We start from the raw sequence: 25661 nt of genomic DNA, 5'->3' as shown, positions 1-25661 counted from the left end.
ACACACACAGGGACACACACACACCTCTCCTTCCGGGCGCCGCCATCTTAGTTAATCCGTGAGGGAGGAAGGGGGTCCTTCCGAGCGCCGCCATCTTAGGTGCCGCGTGGCAGCAGCAGGCTGCTAGCCCACTGCCTGTCCCCCCGCCGGGGAGGGAGGTGAGTGGAGCACGAGGTGAGTGGAGCGCGAGGGAGGGAGGTGAGTGGAGCGCTGGGGAGGGAGGGAGGTGAGTGGAGCGAGGGAGGTGAGTGAAGTGCCGGGGAGGTGAGTGGAGCGCCAGGGAGGTGAGTGTAGCACCGGGGAGGGAGGTGAGTGGAGCGCCGGGGAGGTGAGTGTAGCGCCGGGGAGGTGAGTGGAGCGCCGGGGAGGTGAGTGGAGCACCGGGGAGGGAGGAAGGTGAGTGGAGCGCCGGGGAGGTGAGTGGAGTGCCGGGGAGGTGAGTGGAGCGCCGGGGAGGGAGGGAGGTGAGTGGAGCACCGGGAGGTGAGTGGAGCACCAGGGAGGTGAGTGGAGTGCCGGGGAGGTGAGTGGAGCGCCCGGGGAGGTGAGTGGAGCGCCGGGGAGGGAGGGAGGTGAGTGGAGCACCAGGGAGGTGAGTGGAGCGCCGGGAAGGTGAGTGGAGTGCCGGGGAAGGAGGGAGGTGAGTGGAGCACCGGGGAGGGAGGTGAGTGTGATGGGGGGGGGAGGAATGTTTTACTTGTCTGCACCACGTTGTCTTATTAATAAAGAATTTTTCATCAGATCGTTTTGGCCCCAGATTCACTCCTTGCTTGCACGGCTGTGCTCCATCTCCTTTCCCTGCTGGGGCGATCCTTCTCCCAGATCCCATCAATATTTCAGCAAATCACAGGGGTCATTTATTAAAGTCTCATGGCTACAAAAGGGAGCAAAAAAACTGCACAAGATTTATCAAAGAAAGAAAACCCATTGCTTTTTGCCTTTTATTGATAAGATTGCATTTTCCATTAGAAGAAGACATTAAACAGTGACATGGTTCAGGATCAATGAATAATATGCTAAGCTAATTAACACAATAGTAGTTTACAGAAAAAGAGTATTAGAAAGAAAAAGACCAGGCGAGGAAAAGAGAAAGCAAAAGACAACATTTCACCACGGAAATTCATATGTAGTTTATATTAGACCATCCTAAACAACGAAGAAAATGAATTTAATTTGATAGTTTAAAGGGTTTCAGCTTTTATCCCCCTTAGGCCGTGCGTATAGTGCCTGCGACGGGGCCGCCACCCAAAAACAAATACATTGCCGCCGCGTGCGCTTATAGTAAGCGCGACGGCGGCATTGCGACGGAGCAACGTCGTGGACTTTGGAAGCCGGGAATATTTGATTTTTCAAGGGCTGTCGCCTCATGTGACAGCCCCTGAACAAATCAAATGCCAGGAAGCCCTCGACGCCGCCGCAAAGCGAAATATAACTTTCGCTAGCGGTGACGGCGATGGGTGACGTCACCCGTCGCATCGCCCATCGCGGGCAGTATACGCGCGACCTTAGTCTTTTCAGTCCCTTGACTTTTAATGGGATTTTCATTAGAAAAATCTAATGACATTTTTTCACCCCAGTTTTCTCCCCATTTGCAGCTGGGAGACTGTCATGCACAGCCCCCCAAATCTCTATTTCCTGTAGTTGCTCGGCACCGTTATATTTTGTACACTCCTTCATCTGCCAACAAGTTATCACATTAACCAATTCTAAAAGTTTGCTGCATTTGAATAAGTTTAAGAATAAGGATCCGTGCCATAGCACCTACCCCAATTTTAACAGCTGTATCTTAAAAAGGAAGGAGAAAGGGTCACATTTTGTAAAAGTGTCTGAATGTGCCATAAAAACAGATGGCTGAACTGTTTAACATCTTACCTGAAGCAGCAACAGACACGTATTCCTATTGTGTACTGTCTAGCGATGAACTGCTATAACTAGAAACTATCATGTACTGTATCACATGTAAAAAGAAGTGTTTATCACAAGATCTTTCAACACTGTATTTAGTAAAGAGTTGCTTGTCTAGATAGATAAATACACTGATGTTACTCATAAGGATTAGAATACTAGAGTTGCATTTTTTCTTTTAACAATTACTTTAAATAATGGAAATAATTGGAACGCTATATCCTGTATTTGACATGCGAGGGGGTAGTGGTTCCAGAAGAGTCTTACAAGCGTCCCCTTTGCCCTTCTGCAGCCAAGCGAATCAATTTGCAACTGCATCCCTGCCTATACATTTCTAAGTGTTTCTGTTTAATCATTACATTGCCTGTACTGTGTTCAGCGTGCTGCCTGCTACTCATGCGCTAGTGTGTTCACCTGTTACGTGGTAACATTCCTGCCATGTACCTGTAAATGGCTTTGCTGCACGTGATAACATACAGTATGTGGGGTTATTTATTAAACTGTGATAGTGCAAATCAGGAAACTATCACAAAAAACTCCCATTGGACTGCATAGGGATTTTTTTCTTCTTTTATTGAGGATTTTATGTATTTGTACAGAAAACAGGAGGTAAGAGAAAAAGAACAGCGTGTTACAAGTATATGACACTGTACAATGATACAGTATATTGTATGATTTATCTGATGGAGATACAGGTATGAGTGGTTTTCCTTGTAGAATTCGAATGTATGTCTTATTGCGTCAGCCCGATTCATCTTTTGTACATTGGTTGATCAGCTTGGGGATTACAAATCTGTTTTGTAAAGAGCAAGTATATCCATCAGACTTGTTCCTTTTTAAATCTTATTACAGTAGCTGTCCCCTGAACAGTTAGGGGTGAGTATGTTCTTTATAGGGAGTTTTAGTGCACTAGTGCCCCAATAGGACTACCGCAGTTTAATGAATAAGTCCCATAAGGCTTTACAACTACACCTGCAGTTGTCCTGCAATGCACACTTTTTACTTGCCACGCTATCATTTATACAGCGCAGCGTAGGCCGCAGTGGCTCTGCTGTGCAACGCAGCATGTAGCTTCCTGCTCTGCTGCTCCAAACGAGCTGCAGGTGCTCTGCTGTGTGAAATTATTTTAAGTAAATGGTACATAATGAGTTTTGATTCTACATTCAATCATATGTGTAACACATTGTTCTGAATTTAACTAAAGAAATAAGCCTTTATTAAAAGAATTACAGTAGTTCATAGATATATGAGATGTTTTAAACAAGACAGATTGAAGCTCTAAAGAATTGTATCTGTGAAATGTGTAACCGGTGTGTCCTATATTTTTAAGGATAAATCCTTCGACCGTGAGGATAAACATTTTTGTTGGTTAAATATTTTATAACCTCATTCTATTAATGAATTATCTCAAGCTGGGTCTTGAACCAAGTAAAACAAAAAAAAACATATCTTAATGAGACTAAACTGTAGAGATGTGCGAATGTTGCCATTTTTGCCAAAAATTTGTGAAAAGCTACAATTGTTTAAAAAATGAGCTGAATTGCACATTTTTTACAAACATTTTGGGGCCTATGCTAGTAGCCTTCATAACCCACTTATCGCGGCTTTTTAGTGGTTATCAGCCAAAAATAGCTACAGCGATTCAGAAAGGCTCAATAAGTGGGCAGCAAAAGCATTAATTGCCAATACATCAATATACTCATTATAACCTCAGTGTTCAGATATAGCATATAACATTTTCACAGTGTGACCAAACTGTTGAAAGCATGCACCTCTATACATGTTGATACATATTTTTTAGCCCATTATGATATCTTTCTGTTGTGCCCCTCCCCCAAGTTTCATGTGGCCTTGCATATTTTATTACCTAACCAATTGAATTCTTTTTGAGAAACGTCCCATTTTCTATATATATTCTTTTGCAAAAAAACAGCCAATTTCAAAGGATTTGCAAAATGTTGCGAACAATTCGCACAACACTACAATTACACATTCTTTCTCAGGCTATTGATTATCTGCCCATTCTGGGCTTCCTAGACTAATAGGACTGTTAAATTCCACAGACGCTCAATTCATGATGTCCTAATCTGACAGCTGGAAAATGCAAAGCCAAACCACCATTGAATCAAAAAGAGTATATACATGGTCCATATTATTGTACTTCAAAGAGAACACGTATATTGCAAGTTTCAAATATCCATTGGAGGACTTTCTTTAATAGAGTTGTGTAATAAAAAATATGTAATGCATTAAAGGAATGTTTAGGATTTAAAAAAAATCATATATAATTTTATCAAAAAGTAGCAAAGATAGTAAAACTGTGCCTTGTAAATAGGATCCTTTAACTTGCTGTTTTCAATTTGGGTAAATACTGGAAGAAAAATGATTAGTGACCTGATCAATTCTACCTTCTTTCTCTATAATTTTGTCTTAATATTCAACTCTTAATCCTAATTAACAATAATCTTCATAGAGCATATTTTTCTTTGTAATGATGTATTTAGCAATAGGGATTTCAGTGCCTTTCGATACCTTAATACGGTGTAAAATCACTACACTGACAAACAGGCTAAGAATATCCACTCAACCTTGTCAAGGTAAAACTGATTATTAATAATAATAATAATAATAATAATAATAATACACAAATAAAATGTGAGTTGATCAAATTAGTTGGTTTAATCTGGTAAGAAAGGAATCAAACACACATTTTACAGGTTCGCAAGGGCACTTGGTTTCTAAGAGTTAACTAAATGTAGGATATAATAATTTTATAGAATAATACTTTATTTTAACAGTTATCTCTAATATTAAATAAAGCCGACCCACAAACGTTAAATACACATGAAGTCAAATAATTCACCATTGAACGGGGCAATACGCAAAAAATGGCGCCCCATGGGGGAACACAAAAGAATCAGGATATATACAACTTGGGATGCCCCAACTGAATGAGGACAAAGGTAAATACAACAGAAAAAAGATACGAGTGCTGCGGCAAAAAAACCTAGTCAGGGTAACAGCATATAGAACAAGAGGGTTAACCCTGATGAAGATGATTGTCACTGAAACGTTGAATGTTCTATGACTGTGTTCAGTCATTAAAATGATCTTTTTGCACTAATCCTATTGCATCTTGTGTTTGGTGTGCTCGACTACCCCCTTATCCCATGGGGGAAGCCTTGGGCGATGCACTGATTGGAGATGAAGGGAAAATGACGGAAGCTGGAACGCTCAGCAATATAAAACACTTTATTGGCTCCTCAGTAACATGGACAGACTAACACAGAGCAACTGATGAAAGGAATCTCTGATGCGTTTCGCGCATTCATTTGCTTTGTATTATTACATTAGAAACTTTCCAGTGAAAAGTAACATTCTGCACTTCTTGCATTTTTTTCCACTTATTTTACATGTCTAACTATTTGAAATCCAAATATACAGTATAGTTAATGTCCCAAATGACTTTTGCTAACATCAATTAAAAGATCACAACTGGCCATTTAAAAAAAACATTTTTAAACCACTGCAATGCTGATTTCAGTGAATCATTTGCAGTGAATTACATAATGTTTTTTGGCAATGCGATATTTGGAACAATAAACTGCCAGCTGATTTGTGAGTTGTCACTCATCATCTCTATCTAAAAAGAGGTTGCCATTGGTCCTGCATATGGTTTTCACCCAGAAACATTACATCTTTACACCTGATAAATAAAGCTTGGCCCCTTGCAAACGCACTTACCAGAATGCCCTCCTACTGTCTCTGTGCGTTCTGCCTACCTACCAATTAGATTGTAAGCTCTTCGGAGCAAGAACTCATCTTCTTTATGTCTGAAGCACATATTCCCATGTTCTGTTATTTGTATTAGTTGTTATTTATATGATTGTCACATGTATTACTGCTGTGAAGCGCTACGTGTATGTATATTAATGGCGCTATATAAATAAAGACATACATACATCAGACTTCGCCTTCTTTAAAAGATGCAGCTAAAAGTGCTTCTTCAAAGTAGAGAAGCTGATCTACCACAAAGCAGTCGCTGGACATGGAAAACAATGTCTCCAGGTACTTCTTGATCTCTGTTTCACTGGTATTATTTTGTCTTGCACACTTGAGGTAGTTATAAACTTTTTCAAAGGTTTCTTCTCCCATACTTTGCACAGCTGACCTAAACAAAAAGGTGTACAAAATATAGGTCAGAGGATATGTTATCAGGTTAAAAACAATAAACAGACATCAAAAATACTGTAACTAATTTTGACGTGCAAAGCTCTGTGGGTGGTTAGGTTACCAAACAGATGTTGGAATAAAAACCTAGTTGTTCATCCCATTTCATGTATGTACATCTTACTTGACAATGGAGACATAAAATAACACAATAAACAGAATTTTCCGTTAACAATGAGATGCTATGCATCAACAGCAAGTCGGTGCATTAAATATAATCAGGAAAATGTAAACGCATCTGTGTGTATATATATGCATGTATATACAGTATATATACAGTTGTGTGAAAAAGAAAGTACACCCTCTTTGAATTCTATGGTTTTACCTATCAGGACATAACAATAATCATCTGTTCCTTAGCAGGTCTAACAATTAGGTAAATACAACCTCAGATGAACAACAACACATGACATTACACTGTGTCATGATTTATTTAACAAAAATAAAGCCAAAATGGAGAAACTATGTGTGAAAAACTAAGTATACCTTATGATTCAATAGCTTGTAGAACCACCTTTAGCAGTAATAACTTGTTTGAATTAGACAATCATCGTCAATTGTGAGCAATAGGTCCAGCAATACAATTTTATCTGAACTAATCTGATGTGTAAACTTTAGTCCCAAGTAATTGTCATTGAACCTGGTTAGAATCTGCTCAAGGACATCTCTATCCCCATCCCAGATGATCAACAGGTCATCGATGTAGCGGTAAAAGTATACCAGGCCCGGCCCCAGCCACGCATTGGTCAATAGATGTTTCTCTTCCCAAAACCCCATAAAGAGGTTAGTGTAGCTGGGAACGAACCTGGTACCCATGGCCATGCCACAGGTCTGAAGATAGAAGACATACTTGAACAGAAAATAGTTATTGTTTAAGATCAAATTAATAATTGTGAGTAGGAATCTACATTGTGTGTCTAGAAGATTGTCATCTCCGCTCAAGAAATGCTCAATTGCTACCAGTCCTTTTGCATGTCCGATGCAAGTATAGAGTGACTGTCATTTCAGCTTGCACTAATAGCTAACCACAGAGTCTAAATATTTTCTATACATTAAATTGTAATGTTTCGCAATTGTACTTTAATATTGTATAGAATTTTTATACAAATTGAGTTGTGATTTAAATTATAATGTAATTAATAATCACTGCACAATAAGGTTATCTCCACCATTTTGATATATACTCTCTATGTGTCCACTCATTTTATTGATCTATCTCTGTGTAACATCAAGTTTATCCAAACTTTTTTGACCCACCTGCATCTAGCTCACTGCCTGTGCAATATCATTATGCCTGCCGTTATGCTATTTTAGCCTTGTTGACATGTTGCTAGGCAACAGGGGCTACATAAGCAGTGAGCCAGGCTGATTGGCCATTCCCTGATGAAGTCACTTCACATGCCGAAACACGTTGGTACGTTACGTAAGACGTGCTTACGTCACCCGAGTGTGTCTGTGTGTCCACGAGGAAGCGAATACACGCTATCACCTGCTGCCCGGCGATCTCCGGTCACTTGTCCCGTTATGTGAAGCCAGGCATCCCCCGTTTCGGGGCTTACTGCTTGCGGTGAGGTGCCTCTGGATACAGTCCATTTTCTGGCACCCTTCCAGCGGTGCTCTGGAGTGTTTCCACATTATCTGGGACATTTGCAGCGTGAGGACTATCTTTTATTATCCAGCAATTTCTGATTGGGGACTTCCTGTGTACTGGTTACCTGACCCGCTGTATACCGGTGACGTCCCAACAATAGAGATTTATCTCTTACATGCCCTTTTTATTCTGTTCTTTTGTGAGTGCATGGCCAAGAGAGTTCTCTTTTTTGTTTTAATAAATGTATTATTACAGTATCATGCTATGGAGCTTGTGCTTCTCATTCTCTTTTAGGTATTTATGATGTGACATCATTTTTAAAGCAGCAGTTCGCTCCAGCAAGATCCACCACTATCGTATGGCTTTGGACTGTATCCTTTTACTTTGAACACATTGGTTTGATTAATAATTCACTGTTCCCATTGAGTGTATATATGTATAGATAATTTGTGTATATAGGGTATACATCTATTATTTAGAACACACACTATAGGTAGTCACTATTGTCAGATATATATTGTATTATTATTTATTATCACAAACGCACATGTGCACTTTATAGAACGACTTCATCGTTTTTGTTTGTGTGTGTATATATATATATATATATATATATATATATATATATATATATATATATATATATATATATAATGCAAGAAGGGGCAGTTGTCACACAGATATCCAGGCAAAACACAGATGTTTATATATAAAACTGAAAAATTTTTGCCTGTGGGTTTGTGCGGCTGCTGATTGGTTGGCGGCGGCTCATGCTCTGATTGGCCTGAGGGGTGGGGTGATGTCGCAAACAGGGCCCTCACCCTCACAGCCTCCTCACACCGTGGACCGCCAGGTACCATCCCTCCTCACTCACACTCTCAACCCACCACGCCTCACTCCACTCGCCACGCCGCCTCACACCCTCCACCCGCCGCATAACACACGAGCGGGACCACTGCCGCCTCACATGCCCTCCACCAGCCACATAACACACCAGCGGGACAACCGTCACCTCACACCCTCCACCCAACACACGAGCGGGACAACCGCCACCTCACACGTCCTCCACCCGCCGCATAACACACCAGCGGGACAACCGCTGCCTCACGTGCTCTCCACCCGCCACATAACACAGCATCGGGACAACCGCCGCCTCACGCGCCCTTCCACCCTAGCGGGAGACCCGCCGCCTCACACCCTCCACCCGCCGCATAGTCTCACACCTGCCCCGCCGACTCACACCCTCCACCCGCCAACCGTCGCCTCACGCGCCCTCCACCCGCCGCATAACACAGCCTCACACACTGCCACCCGCCCCGCTGACACACCCTCAACCCGCTGCGAGTGATGTCAGGTGCAGGGGGGGAGAGTGATGTGAGGTGCAGGGGGGGGATACTGATGTGAGGTGCAGGGGAGGAAGAGTGATATGAGGTGCGGGGGGAGAGTCATATGAGGTGCGGGGGGGAAGTGAGGTGAGGTTCAGGGGGGAGAGTGAGATGCAGGGGGGGAGAGTCATGTGAGGTGCAGGGGGGGAGAGTCATGTGAGGTGCAGCGGGGGGGATACTGATGTGAGGTGCAGGAGAGGGGAGAGTGATGTGAGGTGCTGGGGGAGAGTCATGTAAGGTGCAGGGGGGGAGTGAGGTGAGGTGCAGGGGGGGAGGGTGATGTGAGGTGCAGGGGAGAGAGCGATGTGAGGGGCAGGGGGGAAAAGTGATGTGAGGTGCAGGGGGAGAGTGATGTGAGGTGCAGGGGGGGAGAGTGATGTGAGGTCAGGGGGGAGAGTGATGTGAGGTGCAGGGGGGAGAGTGATGTGAGATGCAAGGGTGAACGGGGGAGAAAGAGAGAGGGGGCAGAGAGGAGAAGGGGGAGAGAGAGAGGTGAATGGGGAGAAAGAGAGGAGGAGCAGAGACAGAGGGGGAGTGGGAAAATTAAATCCCGGGCAACGCCAGGTATATCAGCTAGTTTAAAATAAAGAAAGAAATAAAATACACAGTCCATCACTATGAAGATGAGCCTAGTGACATTTGGTAAACATTTGAAAAAGTTCAGGGTAGTTTCTAAAATCATCTGCTTCCTTTAAAAAAAAAAAGTAATTTTCAAATCCAGTAATTAGGTTGTGACCTCAGAGGTAAATGTTGATTTAATCTGTGCACAGATATTAAAACTGCCATAGCTAATCAGTGCCAAGAAATACCCAAGCTCAGAGGCAGCTAGCAAAGCAGCAGGTGTTATAAATATTAACATCTGCCTTCTTGGTAGTAACTATCGGGTGACATTTGGGCTTGTGAGATGTTGTCCTAGTGAGCAACACATCTGCTGTACGCTATGGCATTCTTTCAAGACATTCTATCATGGAGTTTAAACTTACAGGGGGTGCTGCCGTGTTACAGCTTCTATCTTACAATGAGAAAACAAAAGCACATTTAGCATCATACATCAAGTAAATCTGAAATGTAGTAGAAACACTTTGTTGGTTACAAGATGGATATAGGATCAAGACTGATTCCACTTTTCTACTCAAAGTTCCCCTTGAGTCACTGAGTAATACCAACGTAAGAATATGACCTATGTTTTAACATTACAAATGTAGCGACTTATAGCGATCTGGGGAGACAGTACTTTCACAGCTCTATTCACAGGTTAGCTCACATGCAGAGATGCCAACTACTTGTCTATTGAATGTACATAGCAGAATGTGTCATGTTTTAAACATACATTACTCCTTGGTGACAAAATATTCATTCGTTTTCACCAGCCCAAATTATGCACATTGTAAAATTCATGTACAGTATATGAATAACATTTTGGATCTGATGAAACCCAGGACCTCAACATAACATATACTAATCCATACAGTAGAGGCAACTCTTATTCGAACAAAAACCAGTGGCAATTCCCCAAAAAACCCAGGAAACACCCAGGTACATTCTGAATACATGCCTTAAACTTTCCTTAAACTAGCCCCAGCATTTCTGCATTGATTAACAGCGGGGGTCCCTGGCAGTCCCATTCAAACTGAATTGGACTGCCAGGGATCCCTGCTGTGTTAATCCTATGGGTCGTTAGTCAATGCAGAAATGCCTTAAACGTGCCTCAAACTAGCCCAGCACATACCCAGCACATACCCAGAATGTAACCCGGCTAGTTTACGGCAAATGTTAGAATAAACGTTGCCTCTACTGTATTTCATCACATTCTTACAGTAATGAATGGTGCTTCAAATAATATTTTAGCCCTTAATGCATTTGTGGATTTTACTTGAAATGTCACAAATTTGCATTAAGCACCTTGTCCAGCAAGAGTAGTCAAATGAAGCGCAGAGCAAGCAAACTACTTCATGATTGCTTTGTAATCAATATGGAACCATTAGTTTGTCAATTAGGCAGTAGGTTTCAAACCAGAGACACAATTAGGTTATGGTAAGAAAGTTACAACAAGCCTCCACTGTATGGGGTACAGTGAACATGTATAGCCTGGGTCCCCTCTGGTCCCCCGTCTGCCCCCTACCTGTGGCTGCAGCTGCGTCTGCAAGCAGAGGCTGGGGGAGAGCGTTGGGAGGCTGCTGCAGGCGACCCGGTCTCCGGAGGCAACCAGGTGACTAATGCCATCGTGGCTGCGATCACGCAGACACAGTAATAGTGCACAAGGCGCCCAGCACACAGAAGCTCTGCATGGGAACTAGAATCCCCAGGATGCCTAGGGGCAGAGACACCATGTGACCAGCACAGCCAATAGGGCACCAGTATTCCCTGCACCAGGGAATAGATACATTTCGCACGTTGACAGCCACACCAGTCAGAGCTGGGACAAGATCAGGGTAGGTGGTATGTGCAGTATGTCTGTGGCACCTGCAATAGGCCAGATACACCCCTGTTAGGCTCCAACTAGGCCCGACTCCCCTCAGCTTGTGGTTGCTGTAGGGACAGGCCCATAGATAGGGACACTGCCCCTGTAGTACCAGAGTGAGGGACACAGTCAGGACACGGATTCACTCTGGCATCAGGTGGTCTGGGACCAGATCGCCAACTACAGAAAGAGACATTTTGCATGGTGATACCGTCCACGCATGACACCACCCAACGTAGGGGCGTAGGCTTCACGGATACCTTCCTTGGATCTGTGGTTCCCATCTTACAGCATCGGCGCGCCCGGGTATTGGAGCACCCGGCAGGTACCTCACCTCACGATGTGCACCAACTATACACATGCTAGTGGGGCAGCGCTGTCTCACACACTTGGGTGAGTGATTGACTCTGTGGACACCAGGGTGGTTGGGTACCCAGGGGCACCTCAGTGTTTTGGGGTAAACCCCACTGGGGTGTGGATACGGTGTAGGGGTGGCACGGTGATCAGGTACACCCCAGGCTCCCAGCAGTGGAGGTTCAGGCCTCCTGTGAGCCGCAGGTAAAGCACCACACATACCGTAGCTGCCATATCTCCCAGGGGGTGGGGGAAAGTGCACTACACATGTATAAGATTTTAAAACACATTCATGTCTCACATTCCCTAAACATTTTCAAATATATTAATGATATTCAGTAGCCAACAATTCGGAGCCATTTCCCACCTGATGAAACATTGACACCAAAGATTATTGAAAAACGGTTGCGTTTTTGTTGTTGTTATATCTTTGTATAAGAGCTTGCAGGTTGCTTTTGCTCCCAGTCAATTATCTTATACTTGTTTCAGATTGTGACCCTCTAGCTCACATTTTCATTTGATTTAATTCATTTGTTGAGCACTTCACATCAACCAATTTCAGGCTTTCCCTATTAGTGGCGCAGGGTCCAAGCATCTGAACATTTACCTTTTTGTGGCATACTAGCTCAACCTACAGTATAACTATTTTCATATTTTTAGTTAGACAATACATAATGTATTGTATTATAATATTGTTTATATTGTGCTCCTACAATTTCCTCCTTAACTATCTCACCATTGACCAATCCACTTTGTAGTCTATTCCACTAATGTTCATTATTATTTAAAAGCTATTGAAAAATTCTTAAATGGCTTAGGCAAAATCTAGTCAAATATCCGTCAAAACATACGCAGATATTTACACTTCTCAGATTTTCTTTTCTCCCAGCCTACGCATTAATTCACCAGACAAATTGGTATCTCCGTATAACTAATGGAAACTGTCATAAGAAAGTAGGCCACACTTAAACAGATCAAACCTGCTCAAAGAATTGCTTTCCTGGTCTGCTTTACAATTTGCAACAAACTAAACTGAGTGCTCGAAGGCACTAGGAAACCTATTAAATTCACACTTTCAAAGTTATAACAGGGCTTACAATTTTTAGCTTTCAAAAGTGGCTACATACAGTAAGGTGAAGAGTAATGTACGTTGTTCTCTTTTCTTTTTAAAAGTCACACGTTTAGACAATATAATCCTCTTTCCTTTACTTGTATTTTACATAAATATCTGTCACATCCAATTTTCCCAATAAGCATTGAGATATGGCTTCAGATGTATAAAATTAAGTGTTCTTGCATAGAAACGTGTCCTAAGGTATATCTCCCTGATTCTTGGCTGCAGAAATAGTATTTTTATTCTTTCCCCTATGATTAAATATGCCCAATTCAGTGGAAAATAAAAATCTCCTTTCTCTCCCTAATGTCCCAGAAATGAGTTCTCATGTGGTGTGCATGCGCAGTGTGCATAGTAAGTGACACTGTTGCTACAAAACTATACACATCAGTCATGTCTTTGCTAAATGATATACAATGAAAGAAGCGGGAGCGTAGCTATTGCCCGGGCAAAGCCCGGGGTCCCGCGCTCTTCCAGGGCCCGCTCTCCCCGCCAGTTGGCAGAGTCAGGTGGGAGGGGATGATGGTACATGGCGGCAGGGAGATGATGCGAGAAGCGACGAGGAGATGATGGGAGCGGCGGCGGTGAGATGATGGGAGCTGTGGTGGGGAGATGATGCGAGAGGCGACGAGGAGATGATGCAAGCGGCAGCGGGAGATGATGGGAGCGGCAGCGGGAGATGATGGGAGCGGCGGCGAGGAGATGATGGGAGATGCGGGGAGATGATGGGAGCGGCGGCGGGGAGGTGATGGGAGTGGTGGCGGGGAGATGATGGAAGCGGCGGCGGTGAGATGATGGGAGCTGCGGTGGGGAGATGATGCGAGAGGCGACGAGGAGATGATGCAAGCGGCAGCGGGAGATGATGGGAGTGGCAGCGGGAGATGATGGGAGCGGCAGCGGGAGATGATGGGAGCGGCGGGGAGATGATGGGAGCGGCGGCGGGGAGGTGATGGGAGTGGTGGCGGGGAGATGATGGAAGCGGTGGCGGGGAGGTGATGGGAGCGGCGGCGGGGAGGTGATGGGAGTGGTGGCAGGGAGATGATGGGAGTGGTGGCGGGGAGATGATGGAAGCGGTGGCGGGGAGGTGATGGGAGCGGCGGCGGGGAGGTGATGGGAGTGGTGGCAGGGAGATGATGGGAGCAGCGGCGGGGAGGTGATGGGAGCGGCAGCCGGGAGGTGATGGGAGTGGTTGCGGGGAGATGATGGGAGCGGCGGCGGGGAGGTGATGGGAGTGGTGGCGGGGAGGTGATGGGAGCGGCGGCGGGGAGGTGATGGGAGTGGCAGCGGGGAGGTGATGGGAGTGGCGGCGGGGAGGTGATGGGAGCGGCAGTGGGGAGGTGATGGGAGTGGCGGCGGGGAGGTGATGGGAGCGGCAGCCGGGAGGTGATGGGAGTGGTTGCGGGAAGATGATGGGAGTGGCGGCGGGGAGGTGATGGGAGTGGCGGCGGGGAGGTGATGGGAGTGGCGGCGGGGAGGTGATGGGAGCGGCGGCGGGGAGGTGATGGGAGTGGCGGCGGGGAGGTGATGGGAGTGGCGGCGGGGAGGTGATGGGAGCGGCAGCGGGGAGGTGATGGGAGTGGTTGCGGGGAGGTGATGGGAGTGGCGGCGGGGAGGTGATGGGAGCGGCAGCGGGGAGGTGATGGGAGCGGCAGCGGGGAGGTGATGGGAGTGGTTGCGGGGAGGTGATGGGAGCGGCAGCGGGGAGGTGATGGGAGTGGTGGCGGGGAGGTGATGGGAGTGGTGGCGGGGAGATGATGGGAGTGGTGGCGGGGAGATGATGGGAGTGGCGGCGGGGAGGTGATGGGAGCGGCAGCGGGAGGTGATGGGAGCGGCAGCGGGGAGGTGATGGGAGTGGTTGCGGGAAGATGATGGGAGTGGCAGCGGGAGGTGATGGGAGCGGCAGCGGGGAGGTGATGGGAGTGGTGGCGGGGAGGTGATGGGAGTGGCGGCGGGGAGATGATGGGAGCAGCGGCGGGGAGGTGATGGGAGCGGCAGCAGGGAGGTGATAGGAGCGGCGGCGGGTAGATGATGGTATGCGGCGGGGAGATGATGGTATGCGGCAGGGAGATGATGGTACGCAGCGGGGATATGATGGTACGCGGTGGTGCGAATTGGCGGAGGGCAGATGGTGGGAGCAGCAGGGAGATGATGGGAGCGGCGGCGGGCCGGCGGCGTTGATCAGAAGAGCAGCCAGCAGAGGAGGTAGGAGTTGTACTGAGGCAAGCAGGATAGCACGAGGTGAGGAGCGTGCCCCGGTGGTCTGACCCGGAAGTCTTTCTTACTTCCGTTGTTTGCTGCCACAGCGCGCTCCTCACCTCGTGCTATCCTGCTTGCCTCAGTACAACTCCTACCTCCTCTGCTGGCTGCTCTTCTGATAAACGCTGGTGGCCCACCGCCGCTCCCATCATCTCCTCACTACCGTTCTCATCATCTGCCTGCCTCCGCTCCCATCATCTCCCCGCCAAAGGTAGGCATGGGAGAGAGAGCTGTGGGGGAGAGAGAGCTGTGGGGGAAAGAGAGAGCTGTGGGGGAGAGCTGTGGGGGAGAGAGCTGAGGGGGAGAGAGAGAGAGCTGAGGGGGGAAAGGGGGAGATGGAAATCTGGTGTGGGAGAGAGGGAGCTGGTGATGGAGGAGGAGAAATGATGAGGGGGAGAGAGAGCTGGTGAGGTGGTGGAGAAATTATGTGGGGGAGAGAGAGCTGGTGAGGAGGCAGAGAAATGATGATGAGGAGGGATTAAAAAAATTGCAGTTAGTATTAATGAAAAAAAATTGCCTGAGGGCCCGCGAATTTCTAGCTACGCCACTGGAAAGAAGCACAGAATTTTTGTGATTTTGGCTTTTTCATACCTATTCTTTTTCCTTATTTAACCTGAATTACATACTATTTGTACCATAACTTCAGCACTAGCCTGTCTATAAAAAGTAATTATATGTATTCCAAATACTAAACCATCTGGCATGACAAAAACCACAAAGAAAACATAAAAGAAAGACTGAAATTGAAGGTCATTATTCAAATAATAAACAGCAAGAAAAAAAATTGCAATTGTTCTGCTACTGTGGTTTTATATTAATCCTATATTATGCTAACATACATTAACAGAGTATACAGCATTTTATAATATAACTGTGGGCTGGTAGATATCCACTACTAACACCATACTGTAGCAGGGTAATAAGAGGCTGGATACCAGGCTCCCATCAAACAAAAAGAGCTTTACTCCAGCATTTTAGGCAAAACAATAAAATGTCAGTATGAGAAGGAGTGGCTAAGTGAGTAAAGGTGCTGAGTCTTAAAAACAAGGACAATCCATTTGAATCAAGGGAGCCTGGTTCAATTCCTGGTGTCGGCTCCTTGAGACCATGAGCAAGCCACTTTATCTCCCTGTGCCTCAGGCACCAAAATCATAGATTGTGTCTGTACTAACTAATGTACAGCGCCCTGGATAAGGATGCTATATAAATGTTGTTATAAATAAATATCACACAGATAAGATAACAAAAGTCAGTCTCTGTTCCATTATCCTGAGTGTTGGCATCAGTCTTTACTCCCATACAGTAAAATGTACGTAGTAGAAAGCAGTAGTACAGAAGGCAGGTCTCTAGACTCAGATAAACAGGCAGCCACACTGTTCTCCTGTCTGCCTCAGCCCTGATATACAGTAAGACTAGCAGCCTGGTTAATTAAACGGAACAGTCTGTGGGCAGGGTGTTTCATTCTTTCTCCGTCCCAAGATCCCTTGGGTGACAAGAATAAGAGCATGTGCATTGGGTGTAACAGAGAATATAATATTAGCATTATCTCGCGAGGCTTTTGAACTCATTCTTGTAGAATATGTTTTTATTTTGGTTGAGACTTGAAGATGAGAAAAGAGGATGTCTGGAAAAAAAATCATTTAAAAAAGAAGGGCGTTTGAGGAAGGAACAATTGGGACCACAGATCCCTACATGTAGAAGAACTGAGAGAGACAACATAACATCTTCTAATGCTATTTAGTTACACTAATTGTCAAAAACATTTAGTCTGTGGTTTCAGCAGTCTGACTAGTCTAAAAATATGACATCTAGAAAATCATAAATGTCATTTATACTGTATGCAGAGTTTCAATATGTGTTTTTTTTTGGCAACTAACAAAGCAAGCTCATAATAGTTGATGAAAAAACAATGAGTCCCAGTGGAAGAAATGTTTCTACAATGAGCAAGACAGCACTATAGAACATTCAGAAGTCTGACTCAGAGCAGAGTTTCTTTGGAGTGTATTTGTGAAATACTTAGGGGGTAATGTATTAAGAAGGTACTGTAAATCTACACACAACTGAAATGCTGGCATTAATCAAAGACACGTTGCAGTATGTCAATCCCAATCCCATGGAAGAAGACAGCAATACAATAAAGTTTAAATAAATTTGATGAGCAAACTCATGGATCTACTCTACCTGCTGCTTCACTTAAACTGCAAAAAGAAGAAGACACCCCAGTAAAAGAAGGAAGGCACAGACTACCGATGGATTTCACTATGACTCTTCTTACCTCTCACATGAGGGTTAATATTGAAAGCTACAACTAAGAAAGCAATTTAGACACTAGTATTATTGCACAGCATCTATAGATCTGCTTTCTGTATACAAATAATATTAACACATTTAGAAAAATAATTACATGTATAATGAGATCCTGTATGTGATGTAAAGCTATGCAAGAAACACCAGCAAGAGTGAATTATGAGCTATGTGATGGATGTTGAATATAATTTACTTATATTACTTTACTTATATTATTTGAAGTAACACTTTCTCCACGTGTATTTTTGTCTATGTCACTCATCATTAACACATTTAAAAATATCCTCCTTTGATGAAGTTCAATTGTATCACTCAATGGATCTCAATTATGTTTCACAAGATCACTTAATTATGACTCAGTAGCGTAAGTGTTGTTAACTACCATAAATAAAGTTCATATACTCTTTTGATTACATCAGTAAATTATATAAACTACTGTTTTAACAAATAAGGTGGTAATAGTTTGGTAATGAGCGCCTCCTACTGAATACAGCTGTAGCAGCCGTTATTCAAACAAATCACGGCGCCGATTACATGTGCTCTTCTGTACTCCACGCAGCATGAATGCGGCCAATCGCCCTGGGCACCCGCGCTTATCGCAATTGTTTTGTTCAATTGTGACAGGTATGAGGGAACGGTAGTGAAAAGGGGATATTACGGCCCTCAATTAGTGCAGGGTTTCTGCTCCACTACACGGTTTGGAGATTTACCAAGGGGAATCCAGACCGGGACTTCTAGCTCTCCCTGCTTTCACAGGACTGCAGCAGCTGATTGAGCACGGAGATGATTAAAAGTCTGCTCTGAACAGAGCAAGACAGAGCTTATTTTTACTCTCAAGAGAGGTGTGTACTGAAAAGCTGTGTGATGCTGATGAAAAGCAAAGACTTTTGTTTTGTTTGTTTGTTTTACTCCTCTAATCTGCTGTAGCATTTGTATGGCAAAATAAACAGGCCAAAGCTTTTCACCTCTGTGTGAAAGTGCTGATTCCTGGACAAAAGGTACAGAGCAAGAAGGTACTTTGTCACACAATTTCATGGATTCTGTTTCTTTGGGTGCAATGAAAAGAATGAATTGCAATGTGTACAGTACTGTGCTACCGTGTCATTTTAAGGTGTTTAAAAAACAACTCTAAAATGCCATTTTCTGCACTCGCCGCACTCGCGTCTTAAGGCGGTAAGGTTGGAAGACATCCGCCTCATGACATCGGTATTCCGATGTACACAACGCGTGATTTGTTTGCATAACGGCCACTGCAGCTGTATGTCTCAATGAACAGTAATGGGTAATTTTCTTGTTTTCAATTCAATAACTAATCTTGTTTGTTTTAACTACAGGTGTATAGCACTTTCGTCTGCTTTACCTTTACAAAGCAAAATAAAAAAAAACATTGTCAAGTACCTATATTGTTCACAGAGTACCAGTATGCTTATGTATCTATACATACTGTGCAGGTAATAAGCAATTATGCAAAACATTTACAGCTTGCTGTTAAAACTTGCCCATAATCATTTAAATGAATGTGTATGAAAGTGTAGGGAATTCCTTCCATCGTTATGAAGTAAATGAAACTTACAACATTATACTGTTTACAATTAACTTTTACATTGATCATTTGAAGTGTGTTTTCCCAGGCAAACCATATATATTGTCAAGTTTAAACATACAGCTATCTGGATAACAACAATAATCCATGTGTAGTTTCAGTAAAGTAACATAAGCATATTCTTTATCCAAGATGTACAGTATTAAAAGACTCATCCAAAGCACAGTCCCAACACAACGCCAGAGGAAAAACATACCTGATAGTACTACATAGCACCTGATCGGAGACACTTTAAGCTACAAGCAAATACAGTTGTAGCTCTGTCGTATGTATCATGTACTTTGATCACCTGATATTAATGGTGACATCTTTAGCATCCAGAAATGTACCACATCAAGGTGATATAAAAGCAGTGTTCCAGTAGGCAAAGAAGAGACATAAAATTGATTAAACATGATTAAAATGCTATACCCAGATTACACCGAGTGAATAAATAAAGACCCAAAGGAAAAGAAAGACAGGCAAGATACAGATGGAGAAACATTAAATGTGCCTGGAAAAAACGCCTGTTTTTCATGATTTGTTGTTAAACAAAGTACAGTTTGCAGCCAGCTGTCAATGACTGACAATGACAGTAATCTGAAAAAAGAAGTGTGGGTTTCCAGGATGAGTGACTGGAATGGGAACACTAGCTGTATGTTATACTATCAGCACAAAAACGAAGCAAAATCAGCTGAGAGCAGTGACATCTTCAGACTGGAATTACACTTTCATCTGACTATCTACCATGCTGTTCTATCTCTGGCAGCAGATTGGACCAAGAAAATGTATGTACAAATGTGGAGGTGCGTACTTTCAAAATATAAGATAAATATTACTTTTTTTTCTTACTGTAGGGAAGATTGTACCTTTGAAATGCTAATTCTGCTTTATTTCAAAGTCATTGCCATTTTCCTTACCACCAACAAACTGCCTAATATTTTTTATTCAACTCTAGACAGGCATAAATACTCAAATAACTGTGTAGTGTAATCAGAAGTCATGGGAAAAGTTTCTCTGAATTTGTTATCTTTACTCTTGCTATCACCCAGTCATGTAACATATGTGTCATCTTATATTCTATTCATGTTAGAACCATACTTTAATCTATATTATTTTTGGGACATTTATTTAATCAGGCGTAAATTGAAAATAACAATATTACTATGTGAGGTATTTAGCAATTTCCTAAAACCTATAAATAAGACATGGGATAAAAAAGACAAAAAGTACTGCATCAGAAAACACTGTGAGGAAAACAAACAAACAATCGTGAGTCTCTGATAATAATGTGTAAATAAATAGAAGTTTTGGAACCAACCCATTCCACAGATTTGACAATAAATTAGCCTACAGGCAAAATGTACTTATGTAGCACTGCTCCCCCCTCTCCCCTCTGGGAGATCTTGCTATTGCTACTGGTGTATTGGTGCTTGTTACCTGTGAGGGTCCAAGAGAGATGAGCTTCCGCGATGGTAAGGGGAAACAGGACAGGCTTTTGGTGATCCTTCAGGTTCTTCTCATCGTGTCAGCGCCTCCAGTCACAGCAGGCTCCAGGGTTCCTGGAGACAGTCCCCACCATGACAGACTTCTCGCATAACCCTACACAATAGACTGTTACTTAGGCAGGGGTATATAAAAAGGCTTCTTTATTGAGGCAGCCACTGCAGCTGATATTACAGCGTATGCATCATCTTTAGGATGGGTCCCAGGCCTCTGGATGGTGCTGGCCTTCTTGCAATCTTGAGGACTTATGCTCTACGCAGATCTTTCACGTCACTTAGCTCCAGGAGGAACTGAAGGCATGTCTCAACCCTAGGAAGGGGAGACCTCAACTGAAAATCATTTGGAACACTTCTTCCCTAAGGCACAGAGGGGAAGGGCAGAAGGTCTGCACCATGATTGGCTGTACACAGACCCAGTTTCACCCCCACCCCTGTCACTCAGAGAGGCAGCATGAGGGGTTTAAACCCACAGGATAACCTGACACTGCATGTAGCTATCAGGACTTACGTGACAGGAGGCAGAAAGTATAGTCTGGACCAGCCATAGCTACACTTACATAAAAGCAAATCAGGCAAAGCACTGCAGGGCAACTTGACCTACAAATGTAAAAGTTTTATATTTTATTTATTTTTACACATTTAGCTCAGTTTGCTCCATGAGGCAGCTCTGCTCGCTGTACCTTGAAACTATGTATGTAGAAGAATGTACACCAGCACAGAATGAAAGTCCCAAATCAATATTTGCTGTCAGGTTGAGCATCTGGGTGTGGACTATGCATCCACATAGAGAAAACTAGGTCACACTAGTCTGCTAATTATCTCTATGCTAATATGTCCATAGCAACATGCTCCTGTATTCTTACATGTGCATCAGGCACCACACAGTCTCCAGAACTAATAATATAACATATAGCAGAAGGTACAACCTAACACAGATATAAATTTAGGTCCGGAAATAATTGGACACTGACACAATTTTCATAATTTGGGCTCTGTACGCCACCACAATGGATTTGAAGTGAAACAACCGAGATGCAATAGAAGTGCAGACTTTCAGCTTTAATTCAAGGGGTTGAACAAAAATATCATATGAAACGTTTAGGAATTGCAACAATTTTCATACACAGTCCCCTTATTTCAGGGGCTCAAATGTAATTACACAAATTAACACAATCATAAATAAAATGTTCATTTTTAATACTTTGTCGAGAATCCTTTGCAGGCAATGACTGCTTGAAGTCTGGAACGCATGGACATCACCAAACGCTGGGTTTCCTCCTTTATGATGCTTTGCCAGGCCTTTACTGCAGCTGTCCTCAGTTGTTGTTTGTTCGTGGGTCTTTCTGCCTTAAGTTTTGTCTTCAGCAAGTGAAATGCATACTCGATCGGGTTGAGATCAGGTGATTGACTCAGCCATGGCAGAATATTCCACTTCTTTGCCTTAACAAACTCCTGGGTTGCTTTCGCAGTATGTTTTGGGTCATTGTCCATCTGTAAAGTGAAGCGCCGTCCAATCAACTTCGCTGAATTTGGCTGAATCTGAGCAGACAATATATCCCTATACACTTCAGAATTCATCCGGCTGCTTCTGTCACATCATCAACAAACACTAATGAACCAGTGTCATTGTAAGCCATGCATGCCCATGCCATCACACTGCCTCCACCGTGTTTTACAGATGATGTGGTATGCTTCGGATCATGGCCTTCGTCGTACTTTTTTCTTCCCATCATTCTGGTACAGGTTGATCTTAGTTTCATCTGTCCAAAGAATGCTGTTCCAGAACTGGGCTGGCTTTTTTTAGATATTGTTTGGCAAAGTCTAATCTGGCCTTTCTATTCTTGAGGCTTATGAATGGTTTTCACCTTGTGGTGAACCCTCTGTATTTGCTCTCGTGAAGTCTTCTCTTTATGGTAGACTTGGATAATGATATGCCTACCTCCTGGAAAGTGTTCTTCACTTGGCTGGATGTTGTGAAAGGGTTTTCTTTACCATGGAAAGGATCCTACGATCAACCTTTTTATGTTGCAGAGCTCACCAGTGCGTTCTTTTTTTCTCAGAATGTACCAAACTGTTGATTTGGCCACTCCTAACGTTCCTGCTATCTCTCTGATGGATTTTTTTTTTTTTTTTGCAGCCTAAGGATGCCCTGATTCACTTGCATTGAGAGCTCCTTAGACCGCATGTTGTGGGTTCACAGCAACAGCTTCCAAATGAGAATGCCACACCTGGAATCAACTCCACACCTTTTACCTGCTTAATTGCTGATGAAATGACGAAGGCCAGTCTTCTCCCCCAGTTCGCGCAGTGCACAGACACACAGCGCTGACATCACCGAGCTAGGCCCCGCCTCCAGATCACACCGCACGTCCCCTGTGCGTGGCGCTCACACATGACGCATGCGCAACGCTCCTGAGCTCCGTGGCAACAAGCCATCTGTTAAAATCGGCTGCACCTGGCATTGGATCCAGCCTATCACGGGCCTCAATGGAGGTCGCACCTCCGTCCCACCCCCCATGGGGATTGGTTGTTCTTGTCTACTTATGCTCAGCTTTGCCACTGGCACTTTGGCTGAGCATAAGTTCTACTGACTATGTGTTTACCCCTCCTACCTTGCCGTGTTCCATTGCCTTGCCTTCTAGATTGATCTCCTGTGTACTAACCCTGTTTGCCTTTGGACCATCCGCCCCTCTGGAATTCTGAACCCGGCTACCTCTGACCCTCCGCTCTTCTCCAACCCTGACCACGGCTTTGTACTTCGACCATCCTTCCTTCTCCAGACCCGACCTTGGCTTAGTACCTTCTACGTTCTGGACCTCTTCTACTCTGACCTCGGCAAGTATAAAGACAACCCTGACCTCTCCACCCCACACCCGGCTACCTTGACTATCCTACACTCCGGACGTGCCCCTGTGCCTGGGGCTGGTGTCTGTATCTATTCCCATCTCAGTCCCGGGGTCTCATCTAGTTTGTGGTGAGCACAGCGTACTCAGAAAATAATGCAGCATTTCCTCTTTTCCGTTTTTTTCTTTTTAATAAATTCTGTAGTTCCTTACATTTACAGCAATGCAATTATCCAAGCCACCAATCGATCTGTTCTTTTTCCAGGGCACACAATATGGCTGCCTATTTCAAAAGAGGAAGTATGAGGCTTCCTAAATGGTTGCATAGCAACCCCAGGAAGTTTAATACATAACAAATCCTTACAACAGGCATAAAGGGTGAAAACAAATGCAGTAAGTATTATCTAATACTACACAACTGATTTATTCAAATAAAAACACATAGGATTTTGAATGAAATGCTGCTTTAACAATATTTGGAAAAAGAAAACAAGCTAAGTGGTCAAATGAATGGGAAAATAGAAACAATAAATATACCCGTGAGTTACGGCTGCTTAGGGGTGAGTAAAAGGAAGTTTCCCTTTCTTTGCCACATAAAGATTTTATTTTTTATTTATTTTCTTACTTCTCATTGACTCAGAATAAAAAGTAATTACAACATACTTTATACCAACGCCTCCACATCACAGATGAAAACCACAAAGTAAGATTAATTAAAGAACTGTGAACTCTTCTGCAAGCATCAACAGATGGGAAGGTAGTTATACCGCAAAACATTCAATCACTGTCTGAAACATTGATTACCTAACTCAACCACAAAAGATTTTATCTTATACGTCCTGTTAAAATAATGACAAGAATTATTTAAGTGGCACTGTCTTCTGTTTGACAAGTAAGGATAGACCACTCACAGATTTCCAATCCCACCACATTCTCAAACATATGGGTGATCAACACAAACAATATACAAGCCAACTAAATGTGTTAATCTTATTACAGAGACACTTTGAGAAAACATTTGGAGATTATTATTTTCTCTCTCTCTGGGAAGGCGTACTGAAGAGCATTTGTACGTCTTCCTAAATTATAGTTTATATGAAGGATATTCAGTCACATGCAACTGTTAACTAATGTGATCCACAAATGCACATTATTACATTGTACTTGCTTTGTTGCTTGTGTGGGACATAACTGTACTACAATAAACCAAAAATGAGTATAATTATGCATTTCAAATTTTAGAAAACAAAAGTCCTCAGGTTTACGGAAAAGAGAACGAGAAAACATTAAAGCCTCCAAAAGCTAATTACAGCGACAGAGTCCCAAACAGCTGTAGAAATACAAATTCCACTCTTGAAGGAGCCTCTTGATGGTTATTATTGTGGTTACAGGCCGTGGGGGCATTTTCAAATCACAAGATGAATATTTTAGTAATGGCTATCCATGCTCTGCATATTTATGCTGCTTTCAGTCACATTTTCCCAAAGAATACTGTACGTTGTGCGAAGCTAATGGTGTAGAGCAGAAATACTTATCATCATTTTCAGGGCGGGTCAAAAATGTTCTTGCCAACATGAACTGATGCTTTAGTAAAAGAGAATTGCCCTATATTCAAATATGACCCCAGGATTGTATATACATTCACTGATGGCGCAGTATTAACAAGAGCACAATGCAGTGATGTTTCTGTGTAATTAAATGGCAGTGGCTCACTTGGGTTATTTAATTACAGTATTGTTAACCTTTTACAGTTGATAATTTCTGATGCTCAAAGAAGATACAGTATGCTGGAAATGACTTACAATGAAAATCGATTATGCCTTTTAACATTGCACTCAGAAACCGCACAAAGGCATTCAAGAGGCAGAAAGGACTCTCTTCAAAAAGCTGCTAAAACTTTAGAGCACTTTCAATTAAAAGCCCACTTGGAAAATAGAGCATCAACAGAACACGCAGGTTCGTGGAGATACAATTATTGGAAAAGGCCACTTGAACTTTGTAAAAAAAAAAATAATCTATGTAATAAAAATATTCGGCAAGAATACTTGGAAAGTTTTGACAGATTATCAGAAACATTAAAATAAGGCTGCCCATTATTCAGATGAAAGGATAAATGGTGAGCTTTATC

General features: G+C 43.4%; 1 protein-coding gene across 5 annotated transcripts in view; it reads right to left on the bottom strand.

Annotated features, from left to right (window-relative positions):
• Positions 1-949: 949 nt before the first annotated feature.
• Positions 950-25661, bottom strand: part of NEK11 (NIMA related kinase 11) — a 377860-nt gene continuing 353148 nt past the window's right edge. For 3 of the 5 annotated variants that reach the window (XM_075587096.1, XM_075587095.1, XM_075587097.1), the window contains exon 16: positions 951-6076. In XM_075587096.1, the coding sequence (XP_075443211.1) occupies positions 5869-6076 (208 nt within the window). In that variant the 3' untranslated portion in view covers positions 951-5868. Of the gene's footprint in view, positions 6077-25661 lie in introns of all 5 variants that reach the window. The other 2 variants (XM_075587098.1, XM_075587094.1) reach the window with 2 other exon arrangements.

This window comes from Ascaphus truei, chromosome 2, assembly GCF_040206685.1.
Source record: "Ascaphus truei isolate aAscTru1 chromosome 2, aAscTru1.hap1, whole genome shotgun sequence".
NCBI classification, from domain to species: domain Eukaryota; kingdom Metazoa; phylum Chordata; class Amphibia; order Anura; family Ascaphidae; genus Ascaphus; species Ascaphus truei.
This window is presented reverse-complemented; position numbering and strand designations above follow the sequence as displayed.